We start from the raw sequence: 20,525 nt of genomic DNA, 5'->3' as shown, positions 1-20,525 counted from the left end.
TTCAACACTTTTGACCATTGCCATAATTTTGTAAATAAAAGTAAATCTCTCTAAACATTAGCATGTTAGCACTGTAATTGTGAAAATACTAGCTTGCCACATACAACATATTAGCCTTTAGCTCACGGCCCTACTGTACCCTAAGTACAGCCTCACAGAATGATTAGCATGGCTGTAGACCTTTTTTCCTGTGGATGTTCTCACAGTAAAGGGTGCACTGTTCCTCAGAATTTTGCAGATAAACTTGGTTTGGGTCCTTAGCTTTTCAGCTATGTTTATAGGTACTTAGTTACTCACTGTTAATGTTAAATGTACAGACTGTGAAAAAAAAATGTTTCTCTTGAGAGCACAATGAAGTAGCTGTCTGCCTAGCTACCGAGCCACTTATAAATATTTATAAATGTGTAATCATTCAGGTTCAACCCTTTCAAATAATTCAGTCCCCAAACCAGATTTTCACCAAATGTAACCTGAATTCCACACACATACAATAAAGAAATCATGCCTTATCAGCCCCTCTGACTAATAACCCTAACCCCCCCCCCCACCACAACCCATATAACACTTGTTGCACCCCAGTAGGATGGTGGCACACATTGGCATACAGAGGCTTCACCTGCAGCGCTGATGTGCTCAATCATCAATCCGTTTTGTTGGCTGCAGTGGTTGAATGTGGTTCTCCTTTGTGATTTACATGCAAACTCTGCCAGATGCTCGACGTTGGGGAATTGTTTCATATTCCAATGCCATGATAAGAAATATAGCCATTGAGTTTGTGGCTGCTGCTGTGCATAGTTTGTTCTGTATGTGTGTATGCCTGCGCTGTTGCCTTTACTGCCGAGTTTATGATGCAAACTAGTTTCAATAACAATGCCACCACAAGCTTTTCATTTGGCCCATTCTGATTACATTGCCGTAAAAGAAAAATGAAATCCCAAACAGAGTGGGGACTTGCATGTCTCTGAATATATGCTCAAATTGCTGCATGTTTTGTTTTCAATTTGTGCTTGGGTCCATAACAGGTAATAAAATGTAGGTCCCAGTTTTGGTAAAGATCCTGACTGTCATAGTCATAAATCAAGGAACAGACCCAGGACAGCTTGGCTGTTGGATGATGTCATTTCCCATCACTTTTCAGACTTGTGTAAAATTGCTTCTTCGTCTGTCTTGAGGGAGCTTACAGGGTAATGTGTTGTCAAAGATATAAAAGCTGATAGGGCACTGTGGGAACAGAGTCAGAATAACAATATCAGTGTTTTGTTTTATTATCATTCTGGGCATCAAGACCTCAGATATACAGCAACACAAACTGTAATTGGTTCAGTCCTGTGTCATTGCAGATAATGTTCGGCATGGTGTAGACGCTTGATTTTAGAGGACGTACAAGTGGCTTCAGATTCAATGACTGATAGGTTTACAGCAGATTTCAAATGTGTGTTTATTTCTGTCTCGACTCGGCCGTCCTTCCCCTCAGTGTTCGGCATTGTTTATACCACAATAAACAGAGAGCACATTGAGCTGTGCGGGGTGACTGTAAATTGTCGATAGCCTACATTGCGAAAGACCATAAACATTAGCTGTCTTAGCGCTCAATATTCGCCACAGTTGGTCACCATCAACTTGGGAGGAAACGGCACACTGTCCAGGGGGTGTATATCACTATACTGAGGCTGCTATTTGGGTACCGTGAGAAATGGGGTTAGCGTGGGTTTGCCAGCGGCCTTCACGGCTGTCACATGTTCACCATGCTTGACTGTGAGTGGGAGGTTGAGTGAGCAGGTTGAGGCCATTTGTCACAAGAGCTACTTTACATGTCTTCTTCAGTGCAGCGAGGGGAGTTGTCATCTGAGCTTTGCACATAACCTCAAGGCTTCAGGAATGATAGTGGCATTGGCAATTAGCCTGCCTTTTTATAGCACTAATTCTTCACTCGCTGTGTGGATTTGCACACATGCAAGCTAGCAGTCGCATTAGCATAATGGTTTTCAGTAACCATGTGAGGTGACTAACCTAGTTTTAGTTTAGCATCACAAATTCTCAGGACTTAAGTTAAAAGTTATTGTTTGTTGGTGTTTGGAAGGCTGGTGTTCAGATGTTACGCAAGACATTTACTGGTTTCAATTACTGCAGTATATCAGTGAATTAACCTGCTGCACAGTTACAGCACTTAATAACACAATGCCATCTCTAATAGATGTATCAAATAAGCTTGAAGCAGTGTGACAGTCATTTAGTATTTGTGTCTTGTAGACCCATTGTCTTTCCTCCAGCTCAAGCAAGATGTTTGCCTTGATTATCGCTATTTTCGACCCTTCCCACGTATGGATTTAATTTGTCTCAAATCCATCGTGAACCAGAAGTGGGGCCTTGCCTCAGTGAGTTATCCTTCCTGTGTTCTCTGTGTTCATTTTACATGTCCTCAAGTTAATTCCAGTCCTAATTAACTACCTTTGAAAGGAATCTGTGCGATAATTACCACAAGGAGGTGGAACGGAAGCAATCACGCTCTGCACAATTTATTCCCCACCACAGGGAAAACCCTACAGAGTCACCCACTGGCTTTTTTTCCTTTTGTCCTGAGAATCACCTTCAGCACTCTCTTTGGAAACAGAAAAAGAAAAAAATCATGGGGCTTTACTGACAAACACCCTGCTCGTTTTTAGTCTGGGGAGGAACATTTGCACAAATAATTATTATAATAGAAATACTGTGAAAGGAGAAATGAGCATTGGGATAAATAAATTGTGCAGGTGAGACCAGAAAAACCCAGAGGCGGCTGTAAAAAATTGCTCCCACAACAGAAAGCAAGGAGGAAAAATTATGAATGGACATATTAATAACATTTAATGTCACCAATAAGGAGAACAAACAAGGACATACAGTGTCTTTGATGAAAGCACCCAAAACCAGACTTGGCCAATCAGATTCAGAGACACACACTTAAAAGCAGTTCCAGTCCAACCTTTTCCATATTTGTACCCTTTTGAAAAGGACAATAGTCCATCTCAGTACTTTCTGAACCCTGAGGTCAGATAGTAGATTTGTTGGGGACTTTTTTCAGCTGCTTAATACACATTTAGAGAACAAGTGAGTATTTACAGCGACAAGACAGTGTGTGTGGGATTGACTCAAAATAAACTACAATGTGTGCGGTAATGTGTGTCCATGGTAATGAAGGAACGTGTCGACCAGAGCAACAGTTGATGCGTTTTTAATTGGCTTTGACAGCAACAGATGTTAATGGCACAAACAAATATGCTACGTTAGGTTATGACTGCACAGACAATGCAATACATATTAGTAGAATAAATTAATTGTTGGTTTCGGTCTTTTCATTTGACTTGATAATAAAAATACAGAATATGACCAAGGTTAGCTTTTAGACAAGCAGATCCTGACGCGCTAATGTTTGCCTTGGAAAATAATCGCTTCTTTGATTTTGACACTTTTTCCATCAGCAGGCAGAGTGTTTTCCCCTTGTATGAACAGTGGCTGCTGTTTGTGAATTATGTGTCTTTAAGGTTGTAGATTTTACATTGAAACCTGTAAAATGTGAAAGTTTTGTATTTTTTCTTTCTTCAGCCCCAATTAGTGTGTGCAGGAATTGTTTTCAGGCTACATACAACCCCACCGACCTTCACCAATAAGATAGATAGGGCAGCTGCTGCATGTGGCACGAGAGGCGAAACCCAGGGCAAAAGAAAGTCCACAAAGTACTCTGCTCTGCTCCACTCACTGCTGAGCATACAGTAATAACGGAAGGTGACTCAAATAAGCACATCAACATTTTTATCAACCCAGATCTTCTCTCACCTGCACTATGGAGGCAGGGCAGTAAGAGAACAAAGCAAATACTTATTTCAATAAAAGTGAGGAGGTGGTCATTGTGTGTATTCCAGGTATGAGATGGTCCTAACCAGATTTGTCCAAAAGGAGGAAAAAACACAGTGTAAGGTCTGAGAAAGCTTGATGATATTTAGAAGTAGAAAAAAATTATTTATACCCTCCTATTAAATCTTTGGCATTTGGCATTTTTAGCCACAAGATTAATTGTACTTCTGGAGGTTAGTGTGACACATGAAACAACACACACAGCTTTCTTTGCCTGTAGATGGCGACCTTAAATTTCTACTGCTGAACATCGAGATACATTGCAGCTGCTATTACTTTTCTTTCCTGCAGGTGGTGCAGGTGATAGCGATAAAAGTTGGTTTGTGTTTTGAAAGGTGGCAGGTTCACAGGTTTGTATGCTCATTTAATTCATCACTGAGGCCTGGCCCACAGATGGACCTGCTGGCCCAGCACTTGGACAATACCTTAATGAACGACTCCATTTTAAAACCCAGGAGGGAAAGGCAGTGAAGCCTCTGCTCCTGTAGAGTAAATTAGATTGACTTCTAAACTCAGAGAAACAGATGATGCAAATGTCACACTTGATCAATTGATTTGGCTGAATTAGCTAATGTACCTGCGAACTGCACCTTACATAAACATAAAACATTTGCTGCACTGGGATTGCAGAAGGTTACGTGAAGGAACATTGAGTAATGCCGACCGAAATGACATCCCTGAAAATAATAGGGGAATTGCAGCTGGAGTGACATATTTCCTACAGAAAAGTAAAGGGATGTTTGCTGGAGAAACATATTGGCTTGCAAAGCATAGAAGGATGAGAGCAATGAGATTTAACTAATCTTCAAACGACGGCACGCCACAGTGATCTAAGACTTTTCCAGAAGGAATCCCTGGACAAACTGGTGTATGTTACTCTGAACATGATAAATGAATGATTTTTTGCCCATGGTGGCATGTCCTTTGATGATCAATTGCATTCTTGCCAACTTGTGTGTGAGATGTAGCTGTGCAAGAGGCTGAGAACCAGTTTAATTTTAATGATAAAAAAGTATTGAATTATTGAAACTATTTGACTTAACAGCTTGTGTTCTATACATTCTCAAATGATTGACATTTTGCTTAATGTACTTATTCACTTTGTTGCTGAGGGTAAGATTAGAAGCTAAATGGCGCTCTCATGTCTGTACAGTAAATATGAAGCTTCTCAAGAGCCAGTTAGCTTAGCTTAGCATAAAGGCTGGAAACAGGGAAACAGCTATTCTGACTCTGGCCAAAGGTTAAAAAAAAATCTGCCCCCACCTCTTCATATACTTTGGTTATTGTACAGATTAAATGTGAGATACAATGTGCTATCATACCATACCGTGAATTAAGGTAGTACAAGGAGTCGATAGTGTGCAGGATTTTGTGCTTTGTTTACAATTATTAAAGCCCCCCTCTACTCAAAAAATAAATCAATTCCTTGTTCATACAGTGTGATGTTTGAGCTTCACTGTGCAGAATGATGTCTGTGCAGAGCTTGACACCAGAAGGATGTTTTCACATTCATCTGCTGAAAGTGGAAAGTTTCTCTGTGCTCACTGCACATGCACTGAGAATGGACTTACAGTGAAGTAGAAGACATCATAATTTTAGCCACAATAATAGTAAGATAAAAATTGGCAACGTGGTATCTGTCTTCTCAAGAAAGCAAATTACAACTCTTGTCATACATTGCAGGGTAGATGAATATAGACAAATGGACTTTAGTATCAGAATCCATGCATGATAAGGTGGTTTGAAGGTATAAGTGGATGTTACATATTTAGTATTACACGTGCATGTCATAAGACTGTTAGTAACTTGAGGAATAGAAAAATTAGAACTGAAAAAAAACATCCATAGTGCTGAGTCAAGGTCTGAATTAGACAGTGCATGGCTGAATTTACCTTATGAACCATATTACTACAACAAAAAAGTTGTGAAAGGGATGAGACATGAAAAGAGTTGAAAAATAGCTGAAAGTTGGCTCATTTCATTTTCCAGTTTGGCTGAATAAATCAAAGTTAGTTTAATAGAGAGGAACTTTACTCTCAGATAGACATTTTGGGGGAAAATGTCCAGCGTTGAATTCCATTCTGTGCGCAGCAAACGTCTCAGATGATAAAAACCCTCTCACAGGCCGTTGGGCCTTTTCATCACTCAGGTAACATAAATGCAATTTTTAGGATGTTCTGAAGTCAAGAAGTCCAATTTCCCCTTCACTCCTCAGAAAACCTTAATCTCCCAAAGAATCAAGTGGGAGGTTTTTGTGTAGTTTTCAGTGCTGCGGTTTGGAGCGAGGCCAGGCGTTCCCCGAGGCCTCATCGATCTGGCTCTGGAGTCTGATCAGACAGGTTTTCATTCTATTTCATATTATATTAAAAAGCAGAACATAATACTAGGCTCCTTTTGAGGTATCTTTTCTCATTTTTTAAAGACTTTTGCCCATGACTCATCATGACTTTCTATGTAATGATTTTATTTCAAGTGTGGTGATATTTCAGGCAGTACTCATATATATCTTTCTGTCTGTGCTGTGTAGTGGAGGGTCAGAGGCATCAGCAAAGATTTAGGGCTGCATTGTGCCACTTGTCCCCAGTGGTTGGGTAGGTAGGCGCCCAGTGATGGCCTGCGCTCTGCTGTGCACATCTCTCCAATAAAACGGGTGCTCAGGTATGAAAACCTTGTCTAAGAGCAAATGTTGTAAATAAATTGCTGCTCACATGTGTCACTTCGTCACCCCCCACCCCCTGCAGCTCAGGGTCTATAATTTGATATGACTGGGTCTTGATTACTATTTACTATGTTGTCAAGGTGAACGAGAGACTCCACTCTGTGGGTAAACAGTCAGAGCTCCACTGAATCAGCGACTGGCTGTTGACTTTATATCTACTTGCTGTTCCTCACCCTTCCCTCCTTCTCTTCTCCCTCCCCCTGAAGATTGTTGTGTTGCTTTTGATACAGCAGTGATAGAACAGGATCACATTGACTGACAGTACATCATGTTTGGGACTTTTTTTTTTATATTTAGAAAGGAAAGGAAATTATTGTTGTGTATTGTATTGATGTAGTAACTAATTTTATAGACTTAATACAGGAAGGACTGGATGAAAGGATGTTCTCTCCTGATTGCATGTGCTGCAAATAATGATTATTTTCATTATTAGTCATCTGCAAATTACTTTTTTTTAATTATGTTTTTATGCCAATTACAATTTCCAAGAGTCTGAGGTAACATATATATATATATATATATTATATATCAGTATTATTGTATTAATCAGTTGTATGTAATCATTTTGTGTGTATATAATAAATTTGTTTGCAAGTAGCTTTTAAAGGCAACTCAATGCTGAACTTCATTAACAACCCTGCATTGTAAAATAATATTAAACAACATTGAATTCTTGAATATTAAAATTGCCAGATTTATACTCCATAACTCAAAGATACAAACATGAATTGAAATAATATCAAATAAAGAGGAAGCTTGGGCATTTTTGCTTAAAAAACTGCATATTAATCGATTATCAAAATAGCTGCAGGGTCATTTTCTGTCAAGCTTTAAACAAATGAATATTTGGATACACGACAAATTTGGCATTTGATTTTGACACTGTTTGACAAATTCAAACTAAGGATTTGGCTCCAGAAACACACCAACTGTGTAATTTCTATCATTTGATAAAAGATAGATAAAGGTATTTTAAATGACATTGTTTTTAAATTCCTACCGTTGACAAAACTCTACATGTGCTCTTCGTGTGTAAAGATTTGTTGATACCTGTCAATTCATTCTAATATAAGTTAATCAGAGTAAGGTTTCTACATAACAAAAACTGCATGTCTTTTTGTTTCTCTTTTATTACATTTTCATTATTTTGCTGTGTTGATGAAACCACTGTTAATCCACCTTAAAAATATTTAGTTCTTTCATTTCCATATCTTGATACCAAATTTGAGTTATTATGGGTAGGCTCAGATAGAAACAAGAAGTCATTTGCACCATCTAGGTGCCACTACTGTAACTCTATTTTCACTGGCCAGTGGCTGAAAACTGAAAACCAACCACAAACCTCCCCAACAGTTACCCATATCTCATTTGATTAAACTGACTTGTGGACTATTAGTTAAAGATCTCCTCCACATGGGTTTTAAGACATACAGAATAACTTCCCCTTTCAGCAAATGTATGTGAAAACAACCCTCTGCACAAACATCACGGTAACAATGACATAATTGTCACAATGACAAAACACATCTTTTATTAGAGGAAGGCTTTATATCCCAGTACAGTATGTTCTTATATGGAACAATGGCACAGACAAACAGTATCACAGAAAAGCTAAGCTTCACTTGAGCTCCATGGTTACACTGTGTAATAACTCGTCATCCCCCTGTCTCACTCCAGGTCCAGTAGCTGTGATCAGTGGTGAGGAAGACTCTGCCAGCCCTCTTCATCATGTCAACCATGGGATTATTACCCCCTGTACTCTGGACGCGGGTCCTGATGCGGTTGTCATAGGGATGACTCGTATTCCTGTGGTGGAGAATCCTCAGTACTTCAGACATGGACACAACTGCAACAAGCCAGCCACCCGTAAGTTTCTATTTGTTACCACTCCTTTGTCACGGCAGTGTATCCCTCCTTACTACTGGTGAACATTACACGGTATTTGACCTTCTTTTATGGAGATACAAATGGACTCTTGAACCATTTTTGTTCAACAAATATACTCCAACTGTAAGGCTCTTAAGAAACTCCCACAGAATGTGATGTACTGTAAAGAGAATTGCAGTATCTGGTCAGAGAGCCAGATATCAAACAAGGCTCATTCTGGCTGTTGCATCTCCATTGTAACTTGCTGTTTGTCTTTACAATGAGAAGTGCTGGGACCCTCTGGGCAAAAGTATAATTTAGTGTCAGTGTGATCATATGGTGTCAGCATCTGGTGACACAGTTCCACCGGCTTTATATAGGATCTGTTTAGACAAAAGCAGCCTTCTGTATACCAGCTACTGGTGTTCAGACAGCCCCCAACCTCACTCACACACTCTCCCTTGGGACTCATGTTCCAGGTTGGAGAAAGACAAGACCACTTTAAGGCCTAATTACTCACAATTACATCAACTGCTCGAGAGAATCAGCAGAAAACAACTGTGCCAGCAGCCAGCCGCAGCCTGGTGCCTGCTGCTTCCCTTCCAGATGATACTAGTCAAACCAGCTAGATTTAGTCAGAGAGAAGACTCTTCTCCACAGTGAGATCAGGCTATCGTGGTCCCCTTCAGCTTAGATCTACACTGTTTACATCTTGGGTCGCCCTCAAAATGGCCGTTGGTCAGGCTAACAGAAGTTGACTTCTGAGTTGGAGCCAGTGAGAATGAAGGAAATCCCATTTAGAGGTGATAAATAAATAAATGACGGCTCTTATGTATTATGAATTACATGAATTGTTAATGGCCAGCCGGTGACTGATTTATAACGTCTCAAGCCTTGCACAGGATATCTGATTGCGAGCTAATGAATAAATGACAGTGGGCACAAATGAAACTTTCTCCCAATTACCGTACACCTGGAGTAAATCAGACCATGGATGTTCACCATGGCAGCTTTGATGTTGGCTTTACCGAGTGTTCTCTCCCTCTCCGAATGCTGCATCCCTCATCTTTTTTTAGATTTAATTCTATGTGCATGCATGGAAGAAGGAAACAGAAGGAAATGAACCCTGAATTCATCACAAGGTCGTAATGGCTACTGCTTTCTGCCATCGGCCGGAAAAACAAAATGGCTCCGAACGGCTCCTGCCTCTGCCGATCATTCACTGAATATGAATGTATTTTTTCCCCCCAGGATACATACACAGGCAAAGGAAATGTCTGTGTATCTGTGTGTATATCTACAGTATGTGTGTAGGTGTATGACAGAGAAAATGAATCTGTGCGTGTGTGTGGATGCAGCCGTATTTCCCTCCAACTCCGCTATGGTTTGATATGAGTCTTCTTTCAGGGGTCCCTTGGGTGCCACTGGCGGCCCCTTGGGGTCCCCATTGTCCTGCTGGCCTTGCTCAGCCTGACCATCCTGCAGCTTCACGTGTCAAACAAAGACCTTCACTTCACTCAGATACAGTATGGCTGCTTTATTGATGCTCAGCCACCAATCCATAATGTATTCATTCATTTACTTGAAAGCTTCTTGTCCAGGAGAATAGCTTGCTGCCAGGGTGTCTCACACACGTGCATACATGCACACACACACCTCCCTACTCCGTCCAGCAGCACACCCACACTTCTCCGTACCTATGTCCATCAGGAGTTCACTAATGTGGTGGTCAGTCCCAGCCTGCGTCCACCACCAGTCTTCTGGGTAATTTATAGTGTTCCTTGTTGTCGGGCTCTGCGCATTTTGAAATCAGCTCCAACAATAACAGTAAAGTGGAGAAGGAGGCGGAACGGTCTGTTGCTGCTCTCTGCCATGCCTGGCTTCTCTTAAAACAGCTGCATGTGATGGGAAATTCGCCTGCTGCTGAGCTCACACCAGTGATTCTAGTGTGCATTACCAGATGTATTATTCATGAGTGTTTGATCTTCAAGTCAATCTTGGCAAATATATATATATATATTGTACCATCAGTTTAATAGTTCCAGAGGAAAGACTAAGCACACAGTATCTTGGCTCTCAGAAAAAAACAGTAGAAGTGCTGCTGTCATTCCCTCGCTGCAGGAAAAAACATGAACAAATAACATAAATATCATCCAATTGTAGTTGCCCTCTAGTTGAACCTGTACACGTGCAGTTGTAAACAAGCTCCAGAGATTGGGGGCATTACAAGAAAAGTGTTAGCACAGTTTATTTTTGATGGCAATTTAAAAACATAAAGCGCTGTCATGCAATTGGTTCATCGCCTATACGAACCGGTGACCTCGACTTTCGTTGCGGTAAACAGGCGAGGCGTGACTGAGCTTTTTTTTTTCTCTCTCTCTCTCTCTCTCTCTCTTCTTCCACACCAAGCTGAAAAAGCCCAATCCTGGGGAAATGTAGCCGCATTAGGAAGATAAGGGCAGAAAAGGCCAATTCTTTAGCCTAATGACAGATCCATATCTAGCTGGATCCGCTGTCTCCCAGCAAGTGGCTTTGTTTTATCACTCAGCTTGCTATTTTAATTACGGATTTGTCACATCCCGCTGGCCAAATTTAGACAATAGCTTTTGATGTTGGAGTATAACAAGTAGCCTTTCATTATATCCATGTTATTAGGGATATCACATGTGGGCAAAGCTCGGACAAACCCCCACTCTGTCCCCTCTGCTTTTGGTGTAACAGAGACATAATTATGCTGAAGGTGATGTTTTTGAAGATTAAAATGTTTCCAGCAGAGAAAAGGAGTGAGTAATTTGGCAGCTTGAAAGCTCAGCAAATGAATGGAAATGCAGAGCAGATTGAGTGAAAGGCAGTTATCATGTTCCAGGGCTATGAATCCATGAATTATAGTTTGAAACAGAACGGCCCCACAGGCTAGCCAGTTGTGAATTCAAACAACCTACTTTAATTTGTTAGTCAAGTCCAAGATGAGTTCCTTTCAGCTCAGCCCAGAAAGGAGTCAAATATAAACGTCTTGGTAGAAAGAGCTCTCAAAAGATGCCAGGTGCAATCCTATGAAAACTATATCCAGATAGACTGAAATCCATTAAAATTCACTGAAGATCCCATCAGAGAGACCCCCAGACGTGGTGAAAGATGCAGTAAAAAGTGCAAATGCAGCTCCCTTTTTCAGTCCACATACAGTTGAATCACATAGACAGAGTAGTAAGCAATGGAAATGAAACAAATTAAAGAGTAAATTAAAAATGTTTGCTTCTGCAGACATGTTTAATGGGTTTGCAAACTAGAGAGGTGGCAAGACGCTAAACACAAGCTACAGTCAATTAAAAAACTAAAAGATTGGCTCCAACCACTGTAAACAAAGACAAAGTGCCTGTAACTTGTCATTTGGGACATAATTCATGACAGCATGTAGTGTGTACAAAAACATATTGCATATTCTGTTTTAGCATCAACACTGTACCAAAGAGCTGCCCATTAAAGTTGGATGTAAATGTAAGACATTCTTAGGAGTGTTGACAGGCCAGCACTCTAATGAATAGTTTATTCAGGACCCCGCCTATAGTTCCCTATTAGCATCAGAATAAAACAAACCTTAAATATTAACATTTTGCCAAAGCAAACTTACATAAATGTACTTTTCTGCTTTTTATAGAGACATTTTATACTGTATCTGCAGGGACTAAAAGCTCAGGGTGGATAGCATGCCTCTCCACTAAGATGTCAAATATAACTATTTTGTGTTGGTAGACTTATAAAGAACCTCCCCTGAGCAGCAAGTGTAAAGTACTTAGTGCTTAAGTGTACTTAATGCCTAAACTTTAATCCAGCAATAACACTGAGGGTGAGCTTAGGGAGAAGCCATTGTCAAAAGAAAATCAATCACAATTTTATCTGTTTATGTAAGTACTGTAGTATGGAGCAACGAAGTGTTAAATAAATTATAAATGAATTATAATAAATTACAATTTAATTAAATTGAGGAAATATTTCAATACAACTGTAAATTGGAACATAATTTAGGACATTAAGGTCAAATCATTATTTTGAAATAGTATTTCAATATTCTTATTTACTTTCAACAATGTTTTAGTTGAGTTTATTTTACAATGACACTTTTTTTATTGTGTACATTTTTCAAGGCAATGTTCTCACCACCCTCTCATCTTTCACCCAATCACATTTGCCCTGCTTTTCTTCAGCAAGCTCAACAACTGCTTCCACGTTTAGCTCCTCTTAGCTAGAGCCACAACAATGCTAACATTATTCTGAATCAACCAACTAGCTTCTGCTGTAAATTACATAGTACATAGACAGAAATGAACTCAGAAACTGACCTATTTACTATATGCATATGCTACGCAGCTAGTCATCCTGCTAGCTAAGCTGCCTCGTGAGCTAGATTTTATTAATCAGTATCAAAGCAGCTAACTGGTTGAATTAAGTTAACTCATGCAGTGTTTCATTTTAAAGATTGTTAATTCCTCCGACAAAGACACACAATTTATGACTGACTGGGAGTAAAGGGGCTAGTATGATTCAGCTTGTCAAATGGTTGAAAAGTGTCCAAACATTCTGTAACTATCCAAAACCAACAGTCCAATGCTTCATGTAACGATTGGCCAGGTGTGCAGAGGTAAGACTGTAGACAGAGTGTGAACTTCTGAAGAGGCAGAGTGACCCTGATAAAGAGCACACGCTGAAACGTGTTGGACTGAAGTTTTTCTTTATACTGCAGTACAAGTCTTGCTGTAGTTTTAACTTTTTTAGAGTTGGGATATTTCCCTTAAAGGTGGGGTCAGTTATTATGGAGAAAGATAGTTGATAGTTCAGTCTCATTGAAATACAAAGTGTCAGTATTTTGTGACCTGGGAATGAGGTGCAACAATCAGCACTCTCCAAAATGACTGACCCCACTTTTAAGTAGGGATGCTCGATATTGGCTTTTCTGCCGATATCCGATATTCCGATATTGTCCAACTCTCAATTTCCGATACCGATATCACCCGAGATTAACCGATTTATGCAGGCTTTTTACACCAAAACTGTTAGTGGTAACAACATAACATATTCCTATTGTGGAATTAACACATTATGCTATTTTTGATTGTGATGCCTACTTATACAAAATGGCAGACATTGCGTTTCCAGAATGTTAAACACTGTCTGTGCAAAAAGTAAATTGAGAACAACTTCACTTTCATTGTATTAATATGAAAATTTGAGTGCTAAAGCTAATCGCACTATTGCTGCGTTCATTGCAGCTCGGAAATGCTTGAAGCTACTACAAACATGGTTTAAAAACCCAATACGATTAATTCGATATTACATTTTTAGTGAATATTCGTCGATATATCGGCCTCGATATCGGACATCCCTACTTTTAAGTGTTCCTTTTCATTTTTCATTTTTCTTTTCAATCAAAAAAGCTATGCAGGTGGTGACGTGTGATTGGCTGAAAGGTGAAGGGGCAGGCATTGTTGACTCCACTGTTTTTAAAGTGACTTTGTAAAATCAAATGTGTCATTATAAAATACAGTGTCATTAAGAAAAGTGGCATTGACATCTGAAATAAAATTCAACATTAAATAATAGTGAGATTAAGAAAAATAATGTAATTAATAAATAATAAAAATATATATAATGAAAAGTAAAACTTTACTATGAAAATGACTATGACAAAAAAACAGTTCCCTCTTTTATTTAATAAATGATTTCACAATTCACGGTTCATTTATATGTTTCATAAAATGTTATTATGATCTGAAATGCTACCAAAAGTGGCCTTGATTTTAGCTTATCCCAATTTCTGAACAAGACTTAGATAAATGTGATCAGGATGATTTTATGTGTGATACATTTTTTGTTATCACAGCTTAGCCAGGCATTGGTGGTTATTCACACAAGCCACAGTGTTCACCAAGGCAGCAGCAACAGAAACACGGGCCGGCAGTCAGCCAGCCGCAGCAGGTTACGGGGAGAGACCAGCTGAGAGTCAATAGTAAATGCTGGTGTTCATGTCGCAGTTGCCCAACGCTGCCAACAGACACAGAGCCCCTGTGCTACAGTGAATTTAATGGCAGGGAACTGTTTGTATGCTATTAGCTGCTGGATGAGTACCTCTCACCTAACTATTAACATCCTGTGGTGCTCTTTTTGTAGACAAGCTAAACGATAAAGACATTATAGTGATCTCATTAAAATGATTTCCCTTTTGATTTCTTTGTCTAGAGAGTGGGAAAACTGTCATGAATTTTTTTTTTACATCCATAAATTGCTCTTATCCTTTGTAGCATTCATCAGAAAATGTATGATTAATAACCAGGCATAAATATTAATAAGATGCTTTGAGTTTGTATTTAAAGTTATAATGGTAATGTTTTAGAAGTACTGACATAATGTGGCAGTGTCTTGTTTTATTCTGTCCCAAAGAACAAATGTGAGTGAATTATAATTCCTAAAAAGTAACTTCATGTACAAAGTGGCTGAATGTAGACCTGAAAGGAGATTTTGGGATGATGTCCTCAGCATTTTTGATGGAGCCACCGCTTCTCAATGTTAAAGCATCCACCCTGCAAAAGACATGTTGTCAATGACCAGGAGACATGCATCGATCGACCCACTACACACACTCAGGGAAGCTGTCAGGCAGAAAAATACTCACACACACTCACACCTATGAGGCAGAACACACACATGAATGCACAAAGTTGGCAGGTATTTGGAGAGAAACACACCCTCGAATGTACACAAACACAAACAGACATTCACACTGAAACTGGGAGAATGTTGGCAGGTAGTTGTGGTTAAATTTACACACGCAGACACAGATACATGCAGACAGACATAGGTACAGAACAAAGCCCTCCAAACATCTGTGCTCCCCCAGCAGCCTGACCTGACTTGCTCAGTAAATCTCAGTGCTGCGTTGTCTCTCGGCCTCCAGGGAGAATGTTTGCTGGCATCGAGGCCTCAGGTGAGCCAGGACAAATGAATGATGCTGAGCTGTGGGATGGAGATTTAATCTCAGGGCTTTTCAGCGTGCCACTCTGGGTAAATAGGCTGCAGGATGAAGCCTGAGTCTGCCTGCAGAGGAAACTGAAGGTTAAAGTAACTTGTCCTCACCACTGTCGATACGCTACATAATAGCTGCTTCATTCCCATCAGTGGGGAGGAATAAGGTGGCCAGTCAGTATTTAGCAGCTGAATACAACAAGTCTAGATGGATATATTTACATCCATGAAATAAGAAAGTGAGGCCAACTGGTGCAAATGGAGAGTTAAACTGTTTTTCGATGTTGCGGCTTTAGTAGTGGGTCCTGTGGTATTCTCTGGAGAACTCTTCATTTTCTTTCATTACCTTGCTGCTGTTGTGCAGACATTATTCAACTGTTAAAGTCTGTACAGTCAATTACCAATCAATTGTAATACAAATTTAGAATCTCTTCATCTACCCACCCAGCTATGATGACAATATACTGTTAACGTGGAGTGTAGGGGAGCACAGCTGGTAGAGCTTGCAACCCATGTAGGGTGAGTCCTGTGTCGTCCTTCTCTCTCTTTTTCTCTCTCTCTTCCCCCTTTCCTGTTTGTTTTTTCTGTCTTCACCTGTCCTATAAAATAAAGGCATACAAAGCACACTCAAAAAATCTAATATAAAATTTAAAAAAGAAATAAATGTTAACATTTAAATTTGGTGGACTCTGTAGAAGAGGACCTACTCCTTCTATAGGTATAAATGACTCTTTCCAAGTTGTTTATTTACAGATCATCATGCTTACAGGTCAATGCAAGTACTAGTGCATTTGTGGAAAAACGTGTATTAAGTATTTTGTGGCTCCAGGGAGTTGTGTGAAATCTGATACACTGATGTAATTTGACAATAATTTGAAAAAATCTGGGTCTGTGGAGTTCTGACCTCTGTAGTCCACTCTCCATCTTTGCTTGAGGCTAAAGGCTTAAAGCTACATAAGCTGCTCCTAGCACAAGGCGGACAAAATTGTCAGAGATTGTGTTGCATTGAGGGTAATGTAGGAATCAGGTTTTGACAATTGAAGAATGCCTGGAATAAATAAGGCAATATCTCTGGTTCTGCTGCATTACTTGTGGTCCTTGTGGTTTTAAACTGTCCATCGTGAATCTGACAGTGTTATAGGAGTGCAATGGTAAATCAGTGGAGTACTCTTTTAAAGAAATTAAAGTAGAGTCAGGAAGTACCCACTCTGACAGATGAAATTGCCAGTGCAGATGATTTCAGTTTCATACAACACTAGTTTGTTGTAGTTACTAAAGCTTTTAGAAAGACAATCTGACATTTTTGTCCGACATGAGAAAGTTCTGTGTAGTAAACAAGCCAGCATTACTTGCAACAAAAGCAAACTTCTATCTATCAGTATATTACAATCTATTACAATCAGATAAAATACATAATTTATTAAAAGACTGAAATTTTGTCTAGGAAACACAGCGAGAACGGGAGATTAATTAGGGTGAAATTAATTTCAGGTATCAAAGGTTTTTTTTTCCTGAGCTGATAACAGCACAGCCAGTAAGTAGGTTTGGTGTTTTTCAGCTGAAAAGGCTTCTTGTCATTTATTCAACCTGAACTTAGTTGAAAAGTGTTGTTGTTGTGTTTAAATTATAACCTTTCTTTCAGTATCATCTCAATGACTATATTTTCAACAGGTTTTACAATATCTTCAGGTCATATTTCATGACACAAATGGCTACAAAGTTAAATCTCATAAATGGGTGCAGTGAAGTAAGAGGCCACCGTGTAAGCCAAGGCAAACATGCCGGACAGAGGAATGAGTTGTTACAATAGTGAAGTTAAATTATTGACCTTCAGTTTAGTTGATTTACGTAACGACAAAGATAGAAGTAGATATTTTGATAAAACTGATGTGATTAATTATTAAAGCAGACACAAATTCTCAATTTTCACATGCGAGATAAGAAATCCGTCTGTGAAATATCCCCACACCTCACTGCAAAGGAGAAGATAAATGAAGTAAAAGTGATGATAACAATCAAATATCTTCTGATGAAAAATTATACTACATATATTTGGTGCAGTGGCGCTGCCAAGGGGTGTCCAGGAGGGGTCACGCCCACCCCGATACAATCACTGACCCCCCCTCGGAGTAATGAGTACTGTATGCATAATATGCTTCTATCTGATATTTCACATTAGGTGCTATTCATTTAATACAATAATGTGTATTTTTAATAGCTCATGTGACTGCCCATCACCGTGTCACACTCCGAACCCTCCCCCAGCTTTTGGTTGTGGTGTGCCATCCCAAGATGCCCCACCACTATGAAAAAACATCTGAGGGTGCCATTGATTATGTTTGTTCAAAGAGTTTCTGAGCCTCCACCTGCTGATAAATGGCAACCTTCACATTTTTTAAAGTTTTTTCATTTCACCAACTATCTCATCTAGAGAAGCTTAATGACGGGTGCAACAATAGAATAGCTTCAATGACTGGATCTTCAGCATGACATCCTTAAATGATCATGAGTGATGGAGTCCACAGAAAATAAATATAAGGATGAAGATTAATCATATTTCTATTTATAAGAAAGTTCAATAGTAGAGACGTAGAGATAGCATTCAACTAGGAATAGATGTTAAGTCTGGAAGACTTTTTCTCCCATTGGTCTTCCTCCCTCACCGTTTTTGTTACTAATATACTTGAGCAGAGTTGACATTTACACCAAATATGAAAATGTTACATATTGATATTATTAATAGGAAGCAATGACTTCTGTGACCTGAGACACAATGCAGATAAATAGGGATTTAAAAAAAAAAGTGTTCTGTTTGGTGGATGAGGGATCTCACATCTGGGGCTGAGTACCCCAACCTCTGTCTTTGTACCATTCAAAACCTGTCTAAGTATCAGCCATGGGACCAGCAATTACTGTGGAGCAAAGTGAATACCCCAGTGAACCTGATGCTTTGTTTTAAAGCACTTAAAGCATTTAGAACCATTACCCCTGTGTGGTGGCTATCAGTGCTTTCATAGTGCTCAACATTAAGTCTTGCTTGGCAGCTCCCAGTGTGAATACAAGGAACTGTATGAATGTGGAGATTATTCATATTTCTATTTATAAGAAAGTAGAGATAGGATTCAGCGGGGAATAGATGTTAAGTCTGGAAACTCTTCAGTCTTGAGAAAAAAGTATTCACTGTTTCTTTATCAGCTGCTGAAGTGTCAGAGACATTTGGCCTACGAAATCCAGTTGAAATACATTTTGAATTAAAATGTATGTGTATCGACTTAAGGATGTTTTTCTCAACTCTTGGAAAGCAGATTTTTAGAGGATGAAGCTTTGACAGCAGTGATGTGTTAGTGTCCCTGGTGGGGCTCTCACTCGGCTGCCAGCTTCTGCAGACACTTCTGTTCTGATCTACTTTAAAACTGGGACATTTCTTCATATTTAACACTGATTTCAGAAACGGTGGTTAAGATACCGTCTGATGAAAAGACTAGAGGAACAGGTGACATTTTTTATAAATCGCCTTCTCAACATGTTCATGACCAGATGGTCTATGGAAATTCCCAAAAAAAGAAGGTAAAAGAGAGAGGAATGGTCACACTGAAATAGTAATCTGTGTCGGTGAATAGGAAAACATTACAGAGATTACAACATTTGGTGAACTCCTTTTGGGAAAAGCCACAATAAACGCTGCAAGAAATGAGTGCCTCCCATCTATTATCTCTTGCAGCAAATCATTCACAAGTTACATAAACGCATCACAGGTGGCAAGGGTTCAACTTGTTTTAAAACGAGTCAGCCGGAGACGGAGTTGTCAGCCAGCTTGTGAAGCGAATGCCTAATTAGCTAGCGACTGCAGTTGATATTAAAATCTGCTAGCAATAGTTGTTATTTCAGCCAGTGAAACTGATGGTCGCTGGTTAGAAATAAGAAGCTGCTCATGTTTAACTGTTTCTTAAAGTTCTAAGAAATTTGAATGGTAATTGTGGCACAGCTTAGCTCAGTGATAGGTCAGTTGGAAATTGTAGGTTAACTCTTATCATCTGCAGAAAGTGATTAAATAGGCAAGTTTATACTTCTGTGTTGAATCTATACCGTAGGTTCTGCATATGTACAGTGGAGCGTACCCTATATATATATATATATGTATATGCCATAGCCTGACATGCACCTACCTAGAAATGGAACTAACTATTGCAGCAACACAGACCGCAACAACTGCGATTGGTCCACCTAGCATCGCATTGTGTGTGTGTGCATTGTCTGAGAATGGAAGGCGACTCATGCTAAACCCAGATGAGTTAATAATGCTGTTTGAGATTCACTCTTCAAACACACACACGCACACACTCACATGGGACAATGCCTCACTGCATGTCTGTGCCCTCTTATTCCCTCATCCTGAAGTTTCACAGAAGAAAAGACACATTGAGGAGAGATGAGGTAGAGTTTCAGTTTCACTCGCCGTTGTTTGAAGAACATAAAGAAAGCCAACACAGTGGCACAGAAACCCCACCACCTACTAGTGTTTTGGCGGTGTAAATTACATAGCTCTGCAGACACATCAGCGCACAAGTATAAATGCTCACAGCGGCTTAGACCACTTGCGTAGGCTACAACCCAGGCTCTGTGTACAACTATAAATCAGCCTTCAGGCATGGGAGAAGCTGAAGCAACACTGGGTGCCTCCTCTTTATTATGTTTGTTGATTACAACGGCTGCAACAGCTCATGGGCTTCTGCTGCAGGCACACCAGTGTACATAGACTTGCTTGCTATTCAGTCCTCAGTCACAGTGCAGGTGCAAATTGCAACCAACTCACTTCACCCTCCCCTTTCAAATGCGTATGTCTAAACTATGGTGGTTGTAAAACTCCCGTAAAAAGATCCTATCTAGAGGTTTGGTTTGTCCATTCTGGCCTACCGAAGAAACACGGCAGTTTGACATGGTGGCCTCCGTAGAAGAGAACCTGCTCCCTAGATAGATAAAAACAACTCATTCTAAGGTAACGAAAACACATCAATTCTTATTTTCAGTGATTATA

At 39.6% G+C, this 20,525-nt stretch overlaps 1 protein-coding gene across 1 annotated transcript in view; it reads left to right on the top strand.

Moving 5' to 3' along the window:
- ntrk3b (neurotrophic tyrosine kinase, receptor, type 3b) overlaps positions 1 to 20,525 on the top strand; it is a 136,238-nt gene that overhangs the window by 91,349 nt on the left and 24,364 nt on the right. The window contains exon 13 of the mRNA XM_035682205.1: positions 8,288 to 8,476. Coding sequence (XP_035538098.1) covers positions 8,288 to 8,476 — 189 coding nt within the window. The remainder of the gene's footprint in view (positions 1 to 8,287; positions 8,477 to 20,525) is intronic.

Source organism: Morone saxatilis, unplaced genomic scaffold, assembly GCF_004916995.1.
Source record: "Morone saxatilis isolate NCDOM2014 unplaced genomic scaffold, NCSU_SB_2.0 Contig11, whole genome shotgun sequence".
NCBI classification, from domain to species: Eukaryota; Metazoa; Chordata; class Actinopteri; family Moronidae; genus Morone; species Morone saxatilis.
The sequence above is the reverse complement of the archived record's forward strand: the minus strand, read 5'-3'. Positions and strand labels throughout refer to the sequence as shown.